Below are 18,619 nucleotides of genomic sequence, written 5' to 3'. Positions count from 1 at the left end.
CTGCTTGGTGCCATTCGGTAATCGTAATTAGAAATTTATAATAAAAAATGTAAAAAAGTGACAATTATCAATCAATAATCGGATATTTTATCGGATTGAATTATTATCGGATATCCGATAAAGTTTCGGATTCGGATTCGGATGCCTTCTCTAAATTTTTGCCGGATTCGGATTCGGAGTCATATCTAATGGCCAACTTATAAAAACGGTGCAAGCACTCACCTTGTCACCTTGGTCGAACAAGTCAGGACAGTTACGAAAAAAAAAAAAAAAAGAAAAAAAAAAAAAAAAAAAGAACAAGTCAAGTACGGATACCTTTAAACAAGGTGTATCTAAACATAAGCCCCTAATAGCCGATCCAGGTTCATCCCTCTACAACTCGAAATGCCCTACCCCTTAAATTCCTTCTTCACAAGAAACTAACCCGTTTCCTCGTATCTCCTTCAACTAAATTCGACCCTCTTCCATTCGTACTCAATTTTGGAGGTGCTTCAAAATCTCTATTTCTTTGTCGCTAAACCATTTGTTATTACCTCACTGATTTTTGCATTTTGCAGAACCATAACCCTGGTCACAACGTTGCCCGTCTTGGGATTGGCAGAGGTAAGTCATATTTCTTCTTCTAAACATTAAGATTGCTGCTGCTTGTAGAGTTTAAAAAGTGTTGAGCGGCTATTGGGGTTTGGGGGAGGTTTGGTAGTTACTTGAAGTGATGTTGATGGGGTTAGTGAGTAGACTTTGGGTTGGTGGTCATCTTGGTGGAAGCAACTCTTTTGAGGGTTGGGGTCAGATATTTGCTTCAATTCTGAGTGCAGTGCTCGGGATGTCTATGTTGCTAACCATGGTTCCGGCCTTCAGTCTGGTGTTCAGTGTTGAAGATTGCATCCTTCAGCAAGAATGGTATCTTAGCTTCTTCTTTTTTTCACGTTTTCTAGTTGATTTATGTGTTCTAGTAACACCGTGCCTGCTTGGAAGTACGCATGAGCATTTTTTTTTCTTCCTCCTATGACTGATCCTTTGAAGCTAATTACCAAAAGCATTTTCAATCACATTCTTCCCATTGTGTTGTCATGGTAACTAGTGAGCTTTCTGACGAATAAACCATCTCCCATCTTTTTTTGGTGAGATCATCTTCCATACTTGTCTTATTGAAGAAAATGCCATTTCAACGTGTAATACTTTGTGAAAATATAATAAACTACATGGCTCACAGAGGTGAAGACAGACCTAAGCTGGACTCTTATAAGGACATTGGACTGGAATACCAATAGGTTTTTGAAGTAACTGTAGTCTTGTCTTTTTACTTTTTCCCTTGAATACAAATTTACCTAGCTACATGATCAACTCAAGATCTTTTTCACTTGCAAGTGAAGCAAATCTATGCAGTGGTAATATATTAGCCTCCTAAAATTACTGAAAAATAGCATCAAGACATAAGATGGGCGAATTTGGTGGATGAGCCATTTGGAAAGTGATATGACTATTTTAATTATTGGACATCTAATTTGTTTTGGACAGAAAAGGTGGAGAAATGCTACTGCTGAATGATTTGCATAGAAAACATGGTATAACTTCCTGCCAGAGAAAATAGCCAGGATTTACAATGAGCGAAAATAATTGAACTCAACAAGCTCTAATACGACTTAGAAATAGTACAACCTTAGGTGGGCAAACAATTACCAACAAGATATGAAAGGACAGAAACAACTCCTACAGAGATATAATACATCATCAGCTAACAGAGTATATTCTCAGTCTGAGGCTTAGAAGTCCCATATAAGCAAGAGGCTTAACCTTTAGAATAAAAAAAATCAGCATTACTTCTGAAGATGCAAGTTCCAAGCAAGCAGGATATTATACCTTATACCTCTGCTTCTGTAGGTGCTGTAGAGTAGCTCCTATAGGCTTTGCATTTAATTGGAAGTAAATATCTTTTATGGTCTCAAATTATAACTCCCCTTCCACCACAATAACTGTTAGATTTACAGGCACCATCAGAATGATTTGATGAAAGATTCAAAAAGAAAAGTAGAAGCAATAATAAAAAATAAAATGATCATCGGTGATGGATACAAAATGAATAGTAAAGCAATGGGATCATTTTGATACTTTAGCTGGTTCCTACTAATACCTAGTCTATCCTCTTCTACTAAATGATAGAAGTCCTAAATCGCAGCTGGGAGACAAAGGTTAGTATGATTAAAAATATACAGAATTGTGAGCCCTTAGAGAGGTGCACTTGGAGTGGTGTATGATTATTGCATTCCTAAAGTTGAAAGGAAAATTCTATAGGACTGTCATACAACAGTATGGGGAGACTACTGGACAGTTAAGAAGTATATAAAAAAAGTAAGAAAAAAATTGTCTATTAGATGAGGATGTTGAGATGGAATGTGGCACTAGGAAGGATAAAGTGTATTAGAGGTCGGTGATGAGTAGCTTTGTTTCACGAAAAGCTTTAAGAGAGTTGTTCGAGATAGCGTGGCCTTGTTCAATAGAGGCATTTGAATGCCTTCGTGCAGGGGAGTGATTTGATTCAAGTTGAGGGAATTGAAAGATTCAAAGCCATAATCTTAGTGAATGTGATTTGGCTAGGCATGCTTAGCATAAGTCTTGTATCATGTGTATCCAATAGAGCTGACTGGGTAGAGCAATGATCCATGTGCAGGCCCCCCGGGTCAGGGGAGCACTCTGTGCTCCCCGATGCCTTTACCATCACAAAAACATGTGGGGCCCACAGGGAAAAATAATAAAACATAAAAAATACCAATCCCTGTGGGACCCACATTTTTTTTGGTGGTAAAGGTGTCGGGGAGCACAGAGTGCACCCATGACGGGGTGCAGATCCAGACTCCCCTTTAGTTGGGGTAAAGCTTTGTTTGTTTTTGTTGAGACACCCCTTCACTTTCTCGTAGTTGTAACTTGTAATTAGAGTCCGGTGCATGTTAGATATGTAGGCGTAGCTTGTGATATAAAATAAAATAAATAAATAGTAAAATGAGAAGTCCATTTTCAATTTGTATCCCAGACCTTATCAGTTATGAACTGTGACGTGCTTCAGGTATCACTGTTTTTAGAGCACCAGGATGATCCACCACTTATCGCATGTTCCTCGAGATCTTATACTGCAGTAAGCCTTCCTCTCTTTCTATCCCTCTCCGCCTCTTTGTGTGATTGTATTTATTATTTATTTACCACACTCTTCTTCAATTTAGGTTAGCAGAACCTATCCGGAAATCACTATCAAGCACTCAGTATAACCCCCCCGAAGGCACAAATGTCTCTGTTAAATCCATTCTCGAATCTCTACTACCTGACAAGAATTTGTCATTGGTTGCTGAAACCACTGAAGAAGAGATTGAGAGAGAAATTAGGGATTTCTGTTTATGCTGTGCTGCATTAGCTTCATCCAAGGTTGAAGCGGGGGATCTAATGGCATGGATTCCCAGAGATCTTTCAGCTGCAGGGGAGGCAGCGGTGGGAGAGCTCTCAAGAATTTTATTCTCCAGTATGGGTGGGAGAAAGTTTGGAAAGGTGGGAGATCTTGGAGTGGATTTGGCTTTGGTTCCAGAAGAACGGAAACTGGTGGTGGAGCTGATGCCTCAAGTGTTACCTTTGCTCAAGGCTACTATTAAGGAAAGTTCTATTGATCCTACAGATGACGGTGATGAGATTTCAGCTGCTTCTGCCAGGACTCCTGTTGCATTTGCGATTGTGGCGGCACATCAGTTCAGATGGTTCCTTACACAGGTTTATTGCAGTCTAAATTCTTGAGTCTTCAGTATGGTATTGATCTCTTATGATGGGATGCCCCTAATATTTTTTGCAGGTTGATCACCCTCACTTGGGGAAGTTATGCTCTTTGGTGATTCCTTGCGCATTGACCACCCTGGATCATTGGTCCCCTGAAGTGAAAGTACGTAAGTAATTGTTGACTTGACAATGTACTTTTGCTTCAACTTCCATGAAACTTTGACTAGCATTTCCTGGAGTTCATTATTTTCCACATATTTGGGTCTTTCAAATCCCAACCTCCAGTATCTTGGGCTGCTATGGTGGCTTTCACGGAAGGGGAATTAGAAGAATAGGAAGATTGTTAGAACAAGATTTGTGATTGGGAATTGTTCAACTTACTGTTGTTGAAGATATTTTTGAAGAGCAACTTGAATGATAGAAGAGATATTCTTGGGAAGTAAAATAAAAGAAGAGCTTTAAGGAAGAAAACAGGAAAGAGATAACAATCCCGTATGCATTGCCAAACAGCTCCAAAACTCTTATAAAAAGTCATATTCATTAATTAATTCATTTCTAATTGATGGGGAGATGCAATTATATATATAGACCTTCTAAAACTCCTAATTGACTGAAAAAAAGGACTCCTCATCGATCTAAAAACATAAAACACTTACTTAAATGTAAATAACATAAAACAGTCTTATCATTAAGTATCCTCATCCAACTCAATCACTGACTTAAATGTTGAAGCTAACTACTAATCCTGTGTAGCAGTGTTACCCTTACTTTATGGATTTATACATTAGGCCCTTACATCAATTATCCCAAAATAGAACCTTAATGTCTATAGAACCCACCCATGTGCCAAAATTAAGTATTTCAAAGCTCACTTGATCTTTTTGGACATTTTTAACTGCATCACTTAGGTCCCCTTTCCTACAGGCCCTCCCAATCCTGTCTCGATCGAACTTATGTCAAGCATATTGGAGATGAGTGCAGAGTGATTGATCATTGTTTGTTAGATTTTTTCAATATCTATTGTGCAAAATGATTCCTTTTGACGATCTTGAATCAATTAACCAACAAGCATGATGCACCACTTGTTTACTGTACTTTTATGTTGTTGATTTTTCTCGGAGCAACATTTAGACCAGCATTAACCAACAAGTACGATTTCTGTTTTTGTTTCAGGGGGTAATTTCAATTTCAAAAGATGTTTGGCTTGATTTCTACACCTTATTCTGGTGAAATAGAAATTCTGGACTAGCTGAAGAGCTATTTCAGAATATCTATTTCATTTTATTCAAATCTTTCTTGTTGATGAGTAGACGGTTAATTTGATGGGTACTGTAGTAATTGCATGTTAAACATAAAGCAAAGCCCTTCTTCTCCTAGTGGTCTTACACTACCATGCCACCACCATTTCTACCATTGTCATCACCACCACCATTTACAAAAAAATAGGGACTTACTCTGAAAAAGTGAATTTCCAATTACATTTTTTTTATTCTACAAAATATTTTTGATTGATACAACCATAACAATTTCTTGTTTTGACTTAATCATCTGTTTGTGGACTATTTCATGAAATCAATCCAAAATTGAGGCTTTAGGATGGATTTAGTGTGGGCTTTTTCGGAGCCTCTTGGAGTTTCATTGAAGAGGACCTCATCAATGCCGTCCATGGTTTCTTCATCAACCCATCCCAACTCTCTTCTATCAACCAAACGTTTCTCTGCCTCATCCCTAAGAAGCCTGATGCCTCCTTCCATAGGAATTTTCAGCCTATTTCCCTTTGCAATCTCCTCTATAAATTCATCGCTAAGATCCTTGCCAATAGCATCCACCATATTATCCCATATCATGTCAACAAAAGCCAATCTACTTTCATCTTGGGTCGTAGCATTGCCGATAACATCCTTCTCTGTACGGAAATTATTCAGAGGTTTGAACGCTGGTGGTACTCTTCTACGGCACTTCTGAAAATCAACTGTTAGGACCCCTTTTTCTTAAGACTACATAATTAAATTTCAGTAGGCAGGAACTGTAATGCTACATCCATTAAAATCTGATTGGCATTAACAAAGCTTACATTAACACTGAATTGAAATACTGCTGCTATCTTCTCAAAACAACACAACTACAAAGCAATAATTCTGAACATCCTACCCTAGAGACCCTGCTCTCCCCAGCAAGCTCAGCTTGCTTTCCACTCCATTCTTTCTTCCTCCCCCTCACACTTTCCACATTCCCTTTCTTATGCACCCACAATCCTAACAAGCTCCCACACTCTCTCCAATCATTCCCTGCCACATGGTGTATCTTCTGCATGCCTCTGTCCAGCGTGGTTGTGGATGCTGCCCAATACTAATCAGCCATTTGTCATTTGCTAGTTGGATTGGCTCTGATATTTGCTGGTGATGATCCGATGTTTCCCCTTCTATTCCTCCATTTGTTTACTCGAGTCACCAGGGGCTGATCAACAACCTCCACAAAGCCTCTAACTCTCTTTGCTGCGACTTCATCTTTGAGGTGCTGTTCCTAATTGGGTCCCCCGCCCCACGCGCGCGCCCCAACCTTTGTCTATCGGGTTGAATCTTGCGTTTCCACCCCCTTCTTCACTAATGGCTCTTTGGCGGGTTTCTTTCCTTCCCATGTTGGCATTCACTGAGGTTGCCTTCTCTCCCCCTATCTCTTTGCACAACCTCACAGTCAATCTATTGAAAACTAAGTCGTGTAAATTGATTTGTGATTCTGTTTGGTTCTAAAACATGGTTGGATGACTGTGGTCCTGGGTATATGATTACGATTATATATTATAGTTACTGATCATCCATTTTGCATTTGTGGATGAATGTGATTAGACATTTAAAACTGATCACATATTCTTGACATAGCTCAGAGACAGAATATTATTTTGGATAGAAATGGACCAAATGGTACCAGTGTGATAGTGAGGCAGTAATATTCTTTTGTTGCTTACTGTCAATATTTTGGCAGCCGCTAACCATTACTTTTTTTCATTTCAGGCACAGGGTATGATCAGCTTTATACATCTTGCAGAGAATGTGAATTCTGCTGAGCTTGGTTGGTATGAAGATGTGATACTTGATATATGCTGCCGGAATATTGCTTCTAGTGATGAGCTATGGCGCTTTGTGGTTGAGATGTCTGTCGGCTTAGTAACTTGTATCCAGCAAAGAAATCCTCGTAGCTCATGGTAGGTAGTAAATACACACACACACACACACACATACATACATAGATACAGACATACATACATACAGAAGTGTGCAGAATTACTGTACTGTTCCATGGAAAGGTGGAAACTCCACCCAGGATGGTTGGACGCACACTCCCATTGGGCAGCTCATGCTCTAGAGGCCCAAACATGATCCCTTTCCCTTTTTTTTTCTCCCTCAATCATCGAGTATAGATTTTAACTGAATAGAAGGTAAAGATATTATGGCAGGACTGAGACTACAACTTGTGACTTGGGAAGATGGTGATGAATAGATAACCCATTGATAATTGGTCTATTAAGAGTAGTTGGTGGCTTCAGACTTAACAGGTTTGATCAGCTAATGAGAAGTTATGTTGTATTTCCATCGTCAGGTCCTTAATTTTCAGATGTTGATCCCAGATAATTGCCGGTGGGGACTCAAATTTGTTGCCTTATGGTTGTATAGAATTGTATTATCTAGAGTAACTGAAACTAAGTGTGTTTGGAGATCTGGTAGCGTCCCTCTTTCCGTGTGCTATTCAATAGAACCAAATTGAAACCAGGTTCCATAGATTGGATTCTTGAGAACAGCTAATTACCTGATTAGTTCCAAAATATTTGTACTTCTCAGTATTTGTGTCATATAAAGACTTAGATGATTTATGACGTCATCCAAAATATGCTTGTGCATACTCTCCCATTGGCCAGCGTGCATGTGTAAGCTCTGAAGGTCCAGGCAACTTTATCTGTTCCAAGAAAGAAATTACATAATAGGTTATGGTCCTAGATGCATATGCTGCCTACCCAGTGATTGGTAAAGAGTAGAGCTGGGACTTTGTATCTGAGCTAATAAAGTTGGACCTTAATGTTGAGAAGCTCTTCGCACAGCTCTAAGCATTTTCTACCCTGCCAGCCTCATGCCTTTTCCTGTCTAATAAGCCCCTTGTATCACGAGTCTATAAACGAAAGCGTGGCAAGCAAATCCCCTAAATCGGGTGGAAGATTTGAAGAGTCATATTACATTCAGGTTACTTTTTAGGATTAGATTTGAAGAGTCATATTACATTCAGGTTACTTTTTAGGATTAGATTTGAAGAGTCATATTACATTCAGGTTACTTTTTAGGATTAGAATTGAAGAGTCCTATTCGAATTGGGATGATTATGTTGATTAATATTTTAGGAACGAAATTGCTATAAATAGGGGGAAGGAAGAGTAGAGGAGAGAAGGTTTTTGAGTTATTGGGTGAGAGTTATTGCTTTTGGGTAGCCGTAGGATTCACCTACTGCTAGTAGTGTGTTTTGTTTCTCGTTCAACTTTTTTTCAAAGTCCATTATTGCTATTATCTTCTTGAGTTATTCCATCTTTGTTAAGTTGCCTCATTCGGGTACTTAACAATTGGTATCAGAGCTGTAACGATCCAGGGAGGTGATGGCATTACCTTCGTTTTCTGGTGGAGGAGGAGCTCAGAGATGGATTTTAGAGGTTCTTCTCTTCTGCTGGGAGAACCAGATTGAGGACAAGCAATGGTTGGGGGTGGCGATCCAACATCTGGAAGGAGAGGCACTTGACTGGATCTATCGCAAGAATTGGACGGCATTTTCTTGGACGGGATTCAAAGAAGCCCTGAAGTGTGAGTTTAGCGACGGGAGACAATAGAGATCAAATTTGGAGATAGACACCAACCAGGTTGGATCAGAGTATAGTATCAATGTGACTGAATCGCCAAATCAGGCTGTAAAGAAGGTTGGAAAGAAGTATTGAACGGAGGATGAAGTACTACTGGATATGGAAGTCACGCATCACCAAACGTGGAACAGAAAGACGAAGATAGGATTGAGTGAAGATACCTACTGGACCAGAGTGGAGGAGCAATATTCTGCGATAAAATTGAGATGCGGTGAAGTGAAGAAGCATAGAAGGAGGTCAGGTACAATCGGCGGCAAGTTGCAAGCGGCGAAGACTTTGGTTTGCAGGAAAGGAAGAAGACGATGGAGTTTTAGGGTTTTTGGGGTTGGTTCGGTTCACCTCAAACCGGTTCGTGGGTTTGGTCCAATTCCTATGAGCCAAAGATTGTTTTATTTGGGCCTCAATCAGTTATGTTTCGTCTCAAACTTAAGGCCCAAACAAACCCAACAAGCAATGGAGATGAACCAGTGAAAGTCCTATTCCCTTTAGTGTTATGAAGCAATGGTACTATAAGTATCTATGCATGATAGTGAATGACTAGGAACTTCACCAAGTAATACTCCCAAATGTTTGTCCAACCTTTTTTTGATGAGAATAAAAATATTTGTCCAACTTAGATTACCCATAATTATAATTTCTGTCTTGCTGGTTCATTGTTAGAGAACTGCACAAACTGAGAAAATGAGGTTAATGGAGGAGAGAAATGAGAGGAATGGAACTTGTGGGGTAATGGGAAGCAATGCTGAACAAATTGTCGATCATGTTTTATTTCTTTCACTTTTTAAAATTAAAAAAAATATATATCTTATTGGTCCCTACCTCAAATGTGGTAGAAAACTGGGATGGGTCTAAATAAAAGGTCTGGAGGATCCATAGCCTCTCTGACTTATCTATGATTTATCTGTATTTAGATCCAACATATTGGGCTCATTCAAATAATTATTTTGTCTCCAGCTCTCCTCTCCTTGGAGGAGTGATTAGTATTTAGTACTACACTACTACCTCTAATGTTTTACACATCTATTTTGCTAGCAATGTCTTTTTCAACTTTTCATGCATGCCTGACTTGTTTCTATGTTTTACCGCTGTGTGCTACATGTTTTACAGGTTTGAAAGGATGTTCACTGAGATGTTAAGTCATTTAGAACGGCAGCCACGGAATAAAGAACGCCGCACTGCATGGCTTGAACTCATTGAGCCAGTTCTTAATGGAATGGGGCTTGTCTTATTAGCCCATTTCAGACGTATTTTCCCACTTCTCTTTCAGTGGATGCATGCTGATGATGATGAAACTGTTATACTGGTGAGGTTTCATGATAATTTATTTAGAGCGATGCATATCCTTTGACATATGGATAATATGGGATCTAGTGGTATCTTGGATGGTTTCCTATTACAATGATACCCTAATTGTTGGTCATGAATCTTTGTTCAGATGTTGTGTTTGTGATTTGAAAAATCTGTTGCTAGCTCTGAACCATTGGTGCTATAATATTTCAGTTCTGGAAATTTTTTATTGTCAGTGTCCTCTTTTCAAATGTTTCATGGCTTTGATTAGTAACTTTGTTGTTGGATTGAAAATTGTGGGATTTGCATGGTTGCACCTGACAATTAGCTCAGTTCAACTTAACTAGACATTGTTTGCTCATACATCAATGCAAATCCACCTCCTACTTTCCAGGGTGAAGCCTAACCCATTTTTGTGTTCCACAATGACTAAAAAAACAAAACACAGAGACAGGAGAGGGTAGAAAGGATTAATAAACAACTACAAACAGTTGAAATAGTTCACCTATTACCCATCTCTTCTATCTCCCACAAGCCCACATTCAAGCCAGTGGACTAGAGAGACCCCAACATGTTACACGACTATGGGTTAAGAAAAGTTTCCTGTCTCCTCCCAAATTCACTGTGGATTCCTTCTCTTCCACTGCATCTCTAAGTAAGTAACACTGCACCATCCTGAGTCTCGTCCTTCTCTTTCTGTTCCCCTACATGGCCAGCCTCTACTCCCTTCCACTGCCATACGATGGTCATTATTCTGTGAGAGAGCATGAAATACTTTCCCATTGGCATCTAGATTTGCCTGCTCGGGTATCTGGTCATTTGGATGCAACTGCACATTTTTTTTGCATAAGTTGTAATCAATGTCCCAGGTTCATTCTAATTTTTTTTTTCTGTATGGGTGTCTACAATGCCAGCTGCCAACTATTCTTACAGAAGTTCAAGAAGATGGACATTATGACTGCTATGCTGCTTAGTGATTTTAACAATAGATATCTAATCACTTTGGGAACTTGATAGACATTCCTGAGAGGAGCAAAGTAGACTTATATCTGGTTACTTATTTGAGAACTTCAAGAAGATACTGATGTTAATCAGCGTACTTGGCATATGTGGGCCTAAGCTTGCTACTGGAATATTCTGGGGAGTTGAAAATAGCAAGTTTCTATTTTGTCTAGTGGTGGTTTATATCATTGTTGTTACTTCCTTTGTTGGTAAGCAAGTATGGTACTTTTTTTAGTTGTTATTTTTTCTGAACTCTTATGGATTCTTAGTTGTTAGGTTCTATGTTAGTATTGTTGCTTAGTTGTAGAGGATCTCTTACCATACTAGAGTTCTTCAAAAATAGTTGTTATTTTTTCTGAACTCTTATGGATTTTTAGTTGTTAGGCTTTCTATGTTAGTATTGTTGCTTAGTTGTAGAGGATCTCTTACTATATTAGAGTTGTCCTTTTGTGGTTGTAGTGATCAGAGCTTATTCATTAAGAGGAGATAGCAGCTGGCCCCATTTTGGATGTTGTGATGAACAAACTCCATGTGAGTGTGTGTACTGTGGTGAATCAGCCACAGCTCTTATGAGCAGGTGGCAACCCAAAGTAGTGGATCTTTGGTTTGGGATTGGTGGTGAAGCCTATAGTCATATCCCATGTTCTCCATCTTCTATTCAAAGTTACTCCCTCTTCCAATAGTGTTCTCCAGGGATTTCAACAACTAATTCTCTCCACTGTGACCCTCTCTTCAGTGATATCTAAACCTTTCTGTGTTTTCACTATTCCTCTATTATTGCTTTTCCAAGTGCTTTTTTATTTTTGTGTTGTTTTTACATGCTGTCTCATGTCTGCATTAGGGTAATTTGTCATCTGAGTCTGAAGGTTATTGTGTGATCTCAGGACATCGGACCATCCAATCCAAACTTGAACATCATTGGGCTGATGGATTGAAAGTTATTCAAATTTTCTTTACTCTCTATTTCCTGTTTTTTCTTATTCTCTATTTTCCATGCATGTTCATATCTCCTAATCTAACTGTCAGTTTGCTATGATATGTTAACCACATCCCTACTCTGTATTAATTTCAGTCGAACCGAATCTATAGTTTGCGAGTTCCAATCACATTTGCTCCCGATTTCTCAATTTTAAGGTCACTGTGATTCTGGTTTCTGTGGGTTTACTAGTGTCTTTTAGAACATGGTTTAGAACATTGAGATATTTTTTATCCACACGAGAGTAGGAACCCAAATCATTAGAAAGAGTCAAATGTCTTAGTCAACGCATTCAGATTGACCAAACATTCTGGCAATTGTTATATTAGGTATAGAGATCAAACCATAAAATTGGTCAGATTGCAAAATAATAAAGAATTCTTCTAAGATAAGAATCTACATTTCTGACAGAAAACCAGAATTCAATACCAGTTGCTTAAATGGTTGAAATCAGATCCAATGAATGATTAAGTGGGATGTTTATAGAAATAAAAACTTAAGATCAATCTGAAAATTGATGTTACACATCAAAGCAGAATAAATTTTAAAGAATTATTGTTCACAAAGTCTGTTGAAATTATGGGAATTCTTAGATTTGAAACATTACCTTGGGGTCATCACTGGATAGCTGCTAAAACACCAGAGCAGAAAACTCTGAATCACATAGGATCAACAGGCTGAAGTCAAGATTCCATTTATCAAAATGGGTCAAGGGGCTTTTGGCTTGTATAAGAGACTCAAAAATAGACTCAAACCAAGTCCATAACTTCCAGCCTTTTGTGTGGTTTGTTCTTAACCTGAAATAAGCTCTGCTTAAATTGAAGGAAAGCAGCTTAAATAGGCCAGATTCAATCCCTATTCCTGTCCACTACTAAGAAAAAATTGGTCAAATAAAGAAATACTTCAACTGGACTAATTAATAGCACATTATTTCCTCCACATATTCTGAGCAAAGTGACCTATTAGAGAGAAAACCTGTTGGACTAGAGGCCCAAACAACAAAAGCAACAAGCCTTATCCCAACTAGAGGCCCAACATATATGTAGTTCAACCTGAGGCTTAGTTCCACCAAAATAAGGCTATTTTCTCTGATTCATCTGCATCAGATGGTTGTGTTTGTTTAGTTAACAAAAGAAGGTTTTCTATTTTTGTGGCTGTTGCCCTTGTTATTTTTGTTACTTGATTCCCTCCAAACCAACCCACCCCCCCAAGGGGGAGGGGTCTTTTATTTCTAGGGCTGTTTCTGGTTTGGACCTGTAGAAACTGTAGTCTTGGTAAAACATGGAAGCAATGATATTCACCTCCTCCAAGGATCCCATGGATACAGTTTATAGCTGTTGACATAGGCCAGTTGCTCTCTTAAACATAAGAGGGCATACCCAGTGCACAAGGCTCCTGCAACTGCAAAATCTAGGAGGTTTCTATGCAGACCCTAGCTTTTGCAAAGCAAATGTGGCTAGACTTGATTCTGTGTCTACTTGGTCATAGTGGAGCAATCTTACTATTGCATCGAAGTGCCATTTAGGTGGTGTCTTAATTGCATTAGAGTAGATAAGAATAACAAATCAATAAACTTTCATCAACTTTTCGGAATCCCTCAGGTATGCCAGTTGGGCAATATATGAGGGATATTTTGTAAAGCCATTGCTACTAGTGTTTATTTTGAAACAAATGCTGTATAATACATTAATACTTGTATCGAGGACTTGGAGGAATGAACTCTTCCCAATACCTTGCAGGTTCTTCAGCGGGTCTATACAATTATGAAGTTAACGTGGATCAGGAACACACCTTATGTTGAAAGGTGAGATGAACAACATGAAAATTGTCTAGACATGGAGTTCACAATTTGCATCCGTATGAAACATCTCCTACAACTTTGGCTCAATAGTCTCCTGGCTAATGCAGTTCTGGATCACTTTTGTTCTAGTTGTTGAATATTGTCATGTTGTTCTGCCTCAGATTGGTTGATGAGTTAACAATCACATACAAGAATGCAGCAATGAGAAGAGGCCGTGAAGTTATTCGGACTCATGTTCTTCAGATATTGATCTTGCTCCAGCAGTAAGTAAAGAGCCCATCCTTTTGTTGAAATTTTATCCATATGGAGTTTGGAGAGTCTTCTTGCTGCAGTATGTTTCTTGACATTCATTTTATTTTATGTTTCTTGATGTTAATCGTATTTCCTGTTTTCTGGTGCGCCGTGGTTATCAAGAAGCAAGGGCCTGCAGTTTGAAGCAGTTTGGGACAAACACAAGGACGACCCAAATTTGAGCACTCTTGCTCCAGCCTTTGAAGGAAAAATTCTTCAATGCTAAAATTTTTTGTACCTTTCAGACTTTTGTAGTTACTTCGATTAGGTTAGTTGAGTCACTGAAGTAACAGAAGTCTTTGGAAAATCAACGAATATTCATGGATTTGAGTGAGATTCAATTTGTGAGGGTGATTTAAGAGATGACTTAACCAAAAATTCTCCCGATCAAACGACCAAACTGGTGAAACATTTGATCATCCGCACGGATGATCGTGAGGATATCTACTATGCCATACCAATCATGGCATCTCAACTAATGTTAGTATGGGCATCTTCCGCTTTTCATGTATACTATGGTTACAAAAGCAACTAAAGACGAGGGTTTGGAAGACTTTTTTACTTGAATAGCTGGGAACGACGATAACATTATTGCAGGAAGAAGAGGGTTCCGGCGTTCGGAAATTGCTGGGAGAAGAGGATTTCTTTGTATCTGGGGCTGGTGTTTCTTGTTTGATGACAACGGGGATTTGATTTTGGGTAGGTTCTGATGGTCGAGGTGGGTTTTTAGGCAGAGGCAGGGAAGGAGGCTCGACTGGTACATCCATGGCGAGAATGAAAGTTGCATTTGCGATGTACCATTCGCATCCAGAGTGCCGGAAACAACTCAGCTCATCGATTTTCGGGTGATTCGGAAGGGTTCGGGTCATGGTTAGTAAATTTGGATTGTGTTATATAATCCGGATGTATGGTTAAATCTCGGATCTACGGCTCAAACTCTTTCCCGCCTAGAAGAGGTATTTGACGCGACACAAACGATACTTCTGTCCCTATTCGCGACTAGGAGAGCCACAAGAATTTGTAAGGAGAAGATTGAGAATCCGGATCATCATCCCGTCGAGAAGCACAGTGCTTCTTGACAGTTTTACCACCACAAAATCGGTGGGTCTCACAGCTGAAAAATATTAAAAAAAAAAATTTCCATCACCCACCCTTGACCTCCTTGAAGCTAGGATGTTTGCATCCAAAGCCCCTAGTTGAATTCAATTCCTTTTTCGTTATGAATCTGTCTTACCAAATAAAAACTTACTCCCTTTGAGCAATCTGCATTCATTGGCTCCACCTTAATGGTATAAACTTATAATTACAAATTTACAATGGATTATAGGTCACTTAAATCCGCAGGCGCAAAACTCTATGAAATGGTGGAATGAGAAGGGGTTCAGGAGGCACAATACTTGAAGTTAGAGTGCGTTTTAGTGAATACCAAATTTTTTTTTCCCGGAAATTATTTCTTTAATAAGGGATAAGTAGTATATATATTAAATAAAACTCCACATATATATGTCCGTGCAGCCATATATGAGAATACAGAAAAAAAATTCAGATAGAGGAGTCGAGTGATTTATCTCATATATATTACTTGTTAACTAATTAGTTTTAGATTGTGTACATAATTGCTAATTGGTCCCGTAATACTTTGTTGATAATTTATGCAAAGTTCTAACATTTTATTATACTTGTAAAAATTAGATTAGACCAACACTCAACCAGATAAACTCATTTTAAGTCATACTCCTAGGTAACCATTAGTTATAAAGTTATACCTATTATGTGAAATAGTGAATGAAAATGCAATAAAGATGTTTATTAAAAATTGTGAATCACATGAGGTGTTTTAAGAGTATGTCATTTGATTTTTTTTCTAGTGAATTAAAACTACTTTATCATTAACATATTATGCATGATTGAGAACAATAAATAACACACAAAATCCTCGTAGATAATTGAATGTTTGTAGTTTTTGTCATTTTTTTATGGTTACGTTTCTCTGGTCGTTTTTCTTTAAAGAATAAGCTTGAGATATTGGGGGCAATTGAAATGCTACAAACATATAATAAGAAGTAAATTTTGATCAAATTGAATGGATAAGGACCTTTAAGGAAATATAGATGTAGCCATCTCTCTTGAGATCATGTCCTCCTATTTTGAGTTTGGTCGCCTCAGAAACCAGGGTTTGCAAACCCAAAAAATAAGTAAATTTCATGAATTATTGCTTATCCAAATTATGATATTGGATATTATTTATTTTTGTATTTAAATTGACTGGATAAGGAATTTTAAGGAAATATAGATGTAGCCATCTCTCTTGTATTCATGTCTTCCGATTTTGAGTTTGGTCTTGTAATATTGATTTATTATTGTATTCAAATTGAATGGATAAGGACTTTTAAGAAAATATAGATGTAGTCATCTCTCTTGAGATCATGTCCTCCTATTTTGAGTTGGTCTTGTAATAGAGAGTTTCATTCTACTCTGTTTTCTTGAAACAAAAACGGAGAACTAATTGTTATTTATTGTTCAAGAAAAAAAAAAAAGATGTTGTGAAGGATTATAAATTACATTTTTTTTTTCATTTTTTAAGAATTTTTTAAAAATAAAATGTTGAGCAAATTTGTTAGGGTGGGATGAAATAAAATGAGAAAATTTTTTGTTGTATACAATATTTATAGGGATAAGTAAGGAAGTTAGGCTTTGAGGTAAGAGGGTGTTAGTTGAAAAAGTATACCTCTTGAGAGACTCCGATAAGGATAGATGAGACATTTTGACAGGGTGTGTTCAATGAGAAAAAATTATATTATTTTGGAGTAAGGATATTTTGGTCCAGAAAAAACATTTCATAACGGAATTCTTTTTTTTTTCTTTTTTTTTGGGTAACATCATAACAAAATTGAAATTTTACTTTTATATAGAATTAGTATATACGTTCACCTGCAGATGCACATGGTTTTGTTGCTCTTATTAAGATTAGGTTTTATGATCGGAGATACAATATAAATATATAATATATAATATAATAGACACAACGCAACTTTTGGGTTGGGATTGGGTTTCGACTTTGGGGTTGGTAGTTCTTGGGTTTTATGAACGGATAATATCAATTTAAGGGATATTTTGATCAACTAAAATACATACCATAACTGTTTCAAGTTTTCCTAACTCAATAAGACATTGCACACTCGGATTGTGACAAACAACGGCCTGAAATGGGAAAAGTTTTGGCAATTCATACTCTTTTCCTTACCACTGTTTTGGCATCAAAAGGTTTTGGATATAATGGATACCTCAAATTCCTTTTATTTATATCATCACATAAGGGATATGGTTGTTGGATTAGTGAAATCATTCAGACTTCAATAAGCTGATAACCCGTCAATTGGTCTTAATTTGATCTTTTATAATTACATACATAATTATTAAACAGTTAGATTTTTATTTTTTTTTAAATTAAACAGATTTGATTCACCAAAATCGGGATAGATCGATCCAAGTGTCCGATTCCTATTCTCCGAGGAGTGGATCAGAGTGAGCTGCAAAACATAAAAGAGAAAGATCACTACGTTTATCGTGCAGAAGCAGATGATTTTCTCAATAGAGCTTCTCTTTTTTGAAACATAGATCATAAAACGAACAGATGGATTGCATACCATAGATCAAATGAGTTGGAGCAGAAGGAACAGATTCCCTCAATAGAGCTTTTTTTTTTTTGTTTCCGTGACTCTTAACTCAGCTTCAAAATGAGTTTGCATACTAGACAATGGATAACATTATCATTGATAAAATATTAAATTGATATTCATTAATTGTATATTTTGGAGTAAAGCATTCTACTAAGACCACAATATACATACTTCCTCCCCTGAGTTTGCAAAATATTAAGTTTACACTTTTGAAATTTATTTATTATTTTATATCTGATGCATTTCAAATTATATATATCAAACACACCCCTTCCATTAGAATAATTGGGTTAATTGAGAGTCTTTTTAAATCAAAATCGTAGTGATATGAAATCTGAAATTTTTTCCCCCTGTTTTGAGGTCTTCGAGTTAACTCAACCCTTTAACTAGCATAATTCATAATTTGAGCTGATTTGGTGTCTGAATCTATATATGTATGAGTGACCTGAGTTCATTTTATATCAATTAGATAGGCAAAGAGAGAGGACACAGGGCGAACCCAAGATTCAATATTAGAGGGCTGAAAAATGGAAATTCGGATTAGGGAAGCACCAATACTTTTTCGAAACACATATTGGGTGGGCCCTCATAAGACCCATTGGGGGTCCCACCTATGAATTATTTTATTGTAATAAATAATAGACCTACATATATTTTGTGGGACCCACACATATTTGACAAAAATAAATAAATTATTGATAATGATATTTTTTCAGCAAAATATAGGTAAATTAAAGCATCAGTACAAACCAATGGTTAACTCTAGACATTTTATTTACAATATAAAATCAAATAACAAAAATTACAGAAGAAATAAAAAATAATAATATAAAATCAAATAAAAAATAATAAAAAATTTTAAACAATAAATAAATTGAGAAATAGAAAGAGTACCTAATTGTGGAGAAGATTTTTTCCCCAAATTTTTTTAACTC

The 18,619-nt window shown here is 37.3% G+C and overlaps 1 protein-coding gene across 2 annotated transcripts; it reads left to right on the top strand.

The window, feature by feature from the left end:
* The first annotated feature begins 457 nt into the window (after positions 1-457).
* LOC149027778 (ARM repeat superfamily protein) lies at positions 458-15,245 on the top strand. 2 transcript variants are annotated; one of them, XM_089165803.1, is made up of 10 exons: positions 458-486; positions 558-603; positions 3,062-3,130; positions 3,216-3,750; positions 3,830-3,916; positions 6,765-6,955; positions 9,755-9,950; positions 13,652-13,716; positions 13,875-13,976; positions 14,128-15,245. In XM_089165803.1, the coding sequence occupies exons 3-10, from the start codon at positions 3,087-3,089 to the stop codon at positions 14,228-14,230; spliced, it is 1,323 nt and encodes a 440-aa protein (XP_089021929.1). In that variant the 5' UTR covers positions 458-486; positions 558-603; positions 3,062-3,086; the 3' UTR covers positions 14,231-15,245. The 2 variants fall into 2 exon arrangements, with proteins under 2 accessions (XP_089021929.1, XP_089021922.1); XM_089165796.1 differs by lacking the exons at positions 458-486; positions 558-603 and having other exon boundaries at positions 3,030-3,130.
* Positions 15,246-18,619: the final 3,374 nt, after the last annotated feature.

Source organism: Hakea prostrata, chromosome 1 (genome assembly GCF_041222555.1).
Source record: "Hakea prostrata isolate BN-2017 chromosome 1, UWA_Hpros_2, whole genome shotgun sequence".
In the NCBI taxonomy this organism is placed as follows: Eukaryota; Viridiplantae; Streptophyta; class Magnoliopsida; order Proteales; family Proteaceae; genus Hakea; species Hakea prostrata.
This window is presented reverse-complemented; position numbering and strand designations above follow the sequence as displayed.

What these genes read in the sequence shown, in the direction of transcription:
- LOC149027778 (XM_089165803.1), top strand. Translation starts at nt 3,087, where the DNA reads ATGATCCACCACTTATCGCATGTTCCTCGAGATCTTATACTGCA. An exon ending in ATTGGTCCCCTGAAGTGAAA is followed by an intron (nt 3,917 to 6,764) that starts GTACGTAAGTAA and finishes TTTTCATTTCAG; the next exon opens with GCACAGGGTATGATCAGCTT. An exon ending in AACACACCTTATGTTGAAAG is followed by an intron (nt 13,717 to 13,874) that starts GTGAGATGAACA and finishes GTTCTGCCTCAG; the next exon opens with ATTGGTTGATGAGTTAACAA.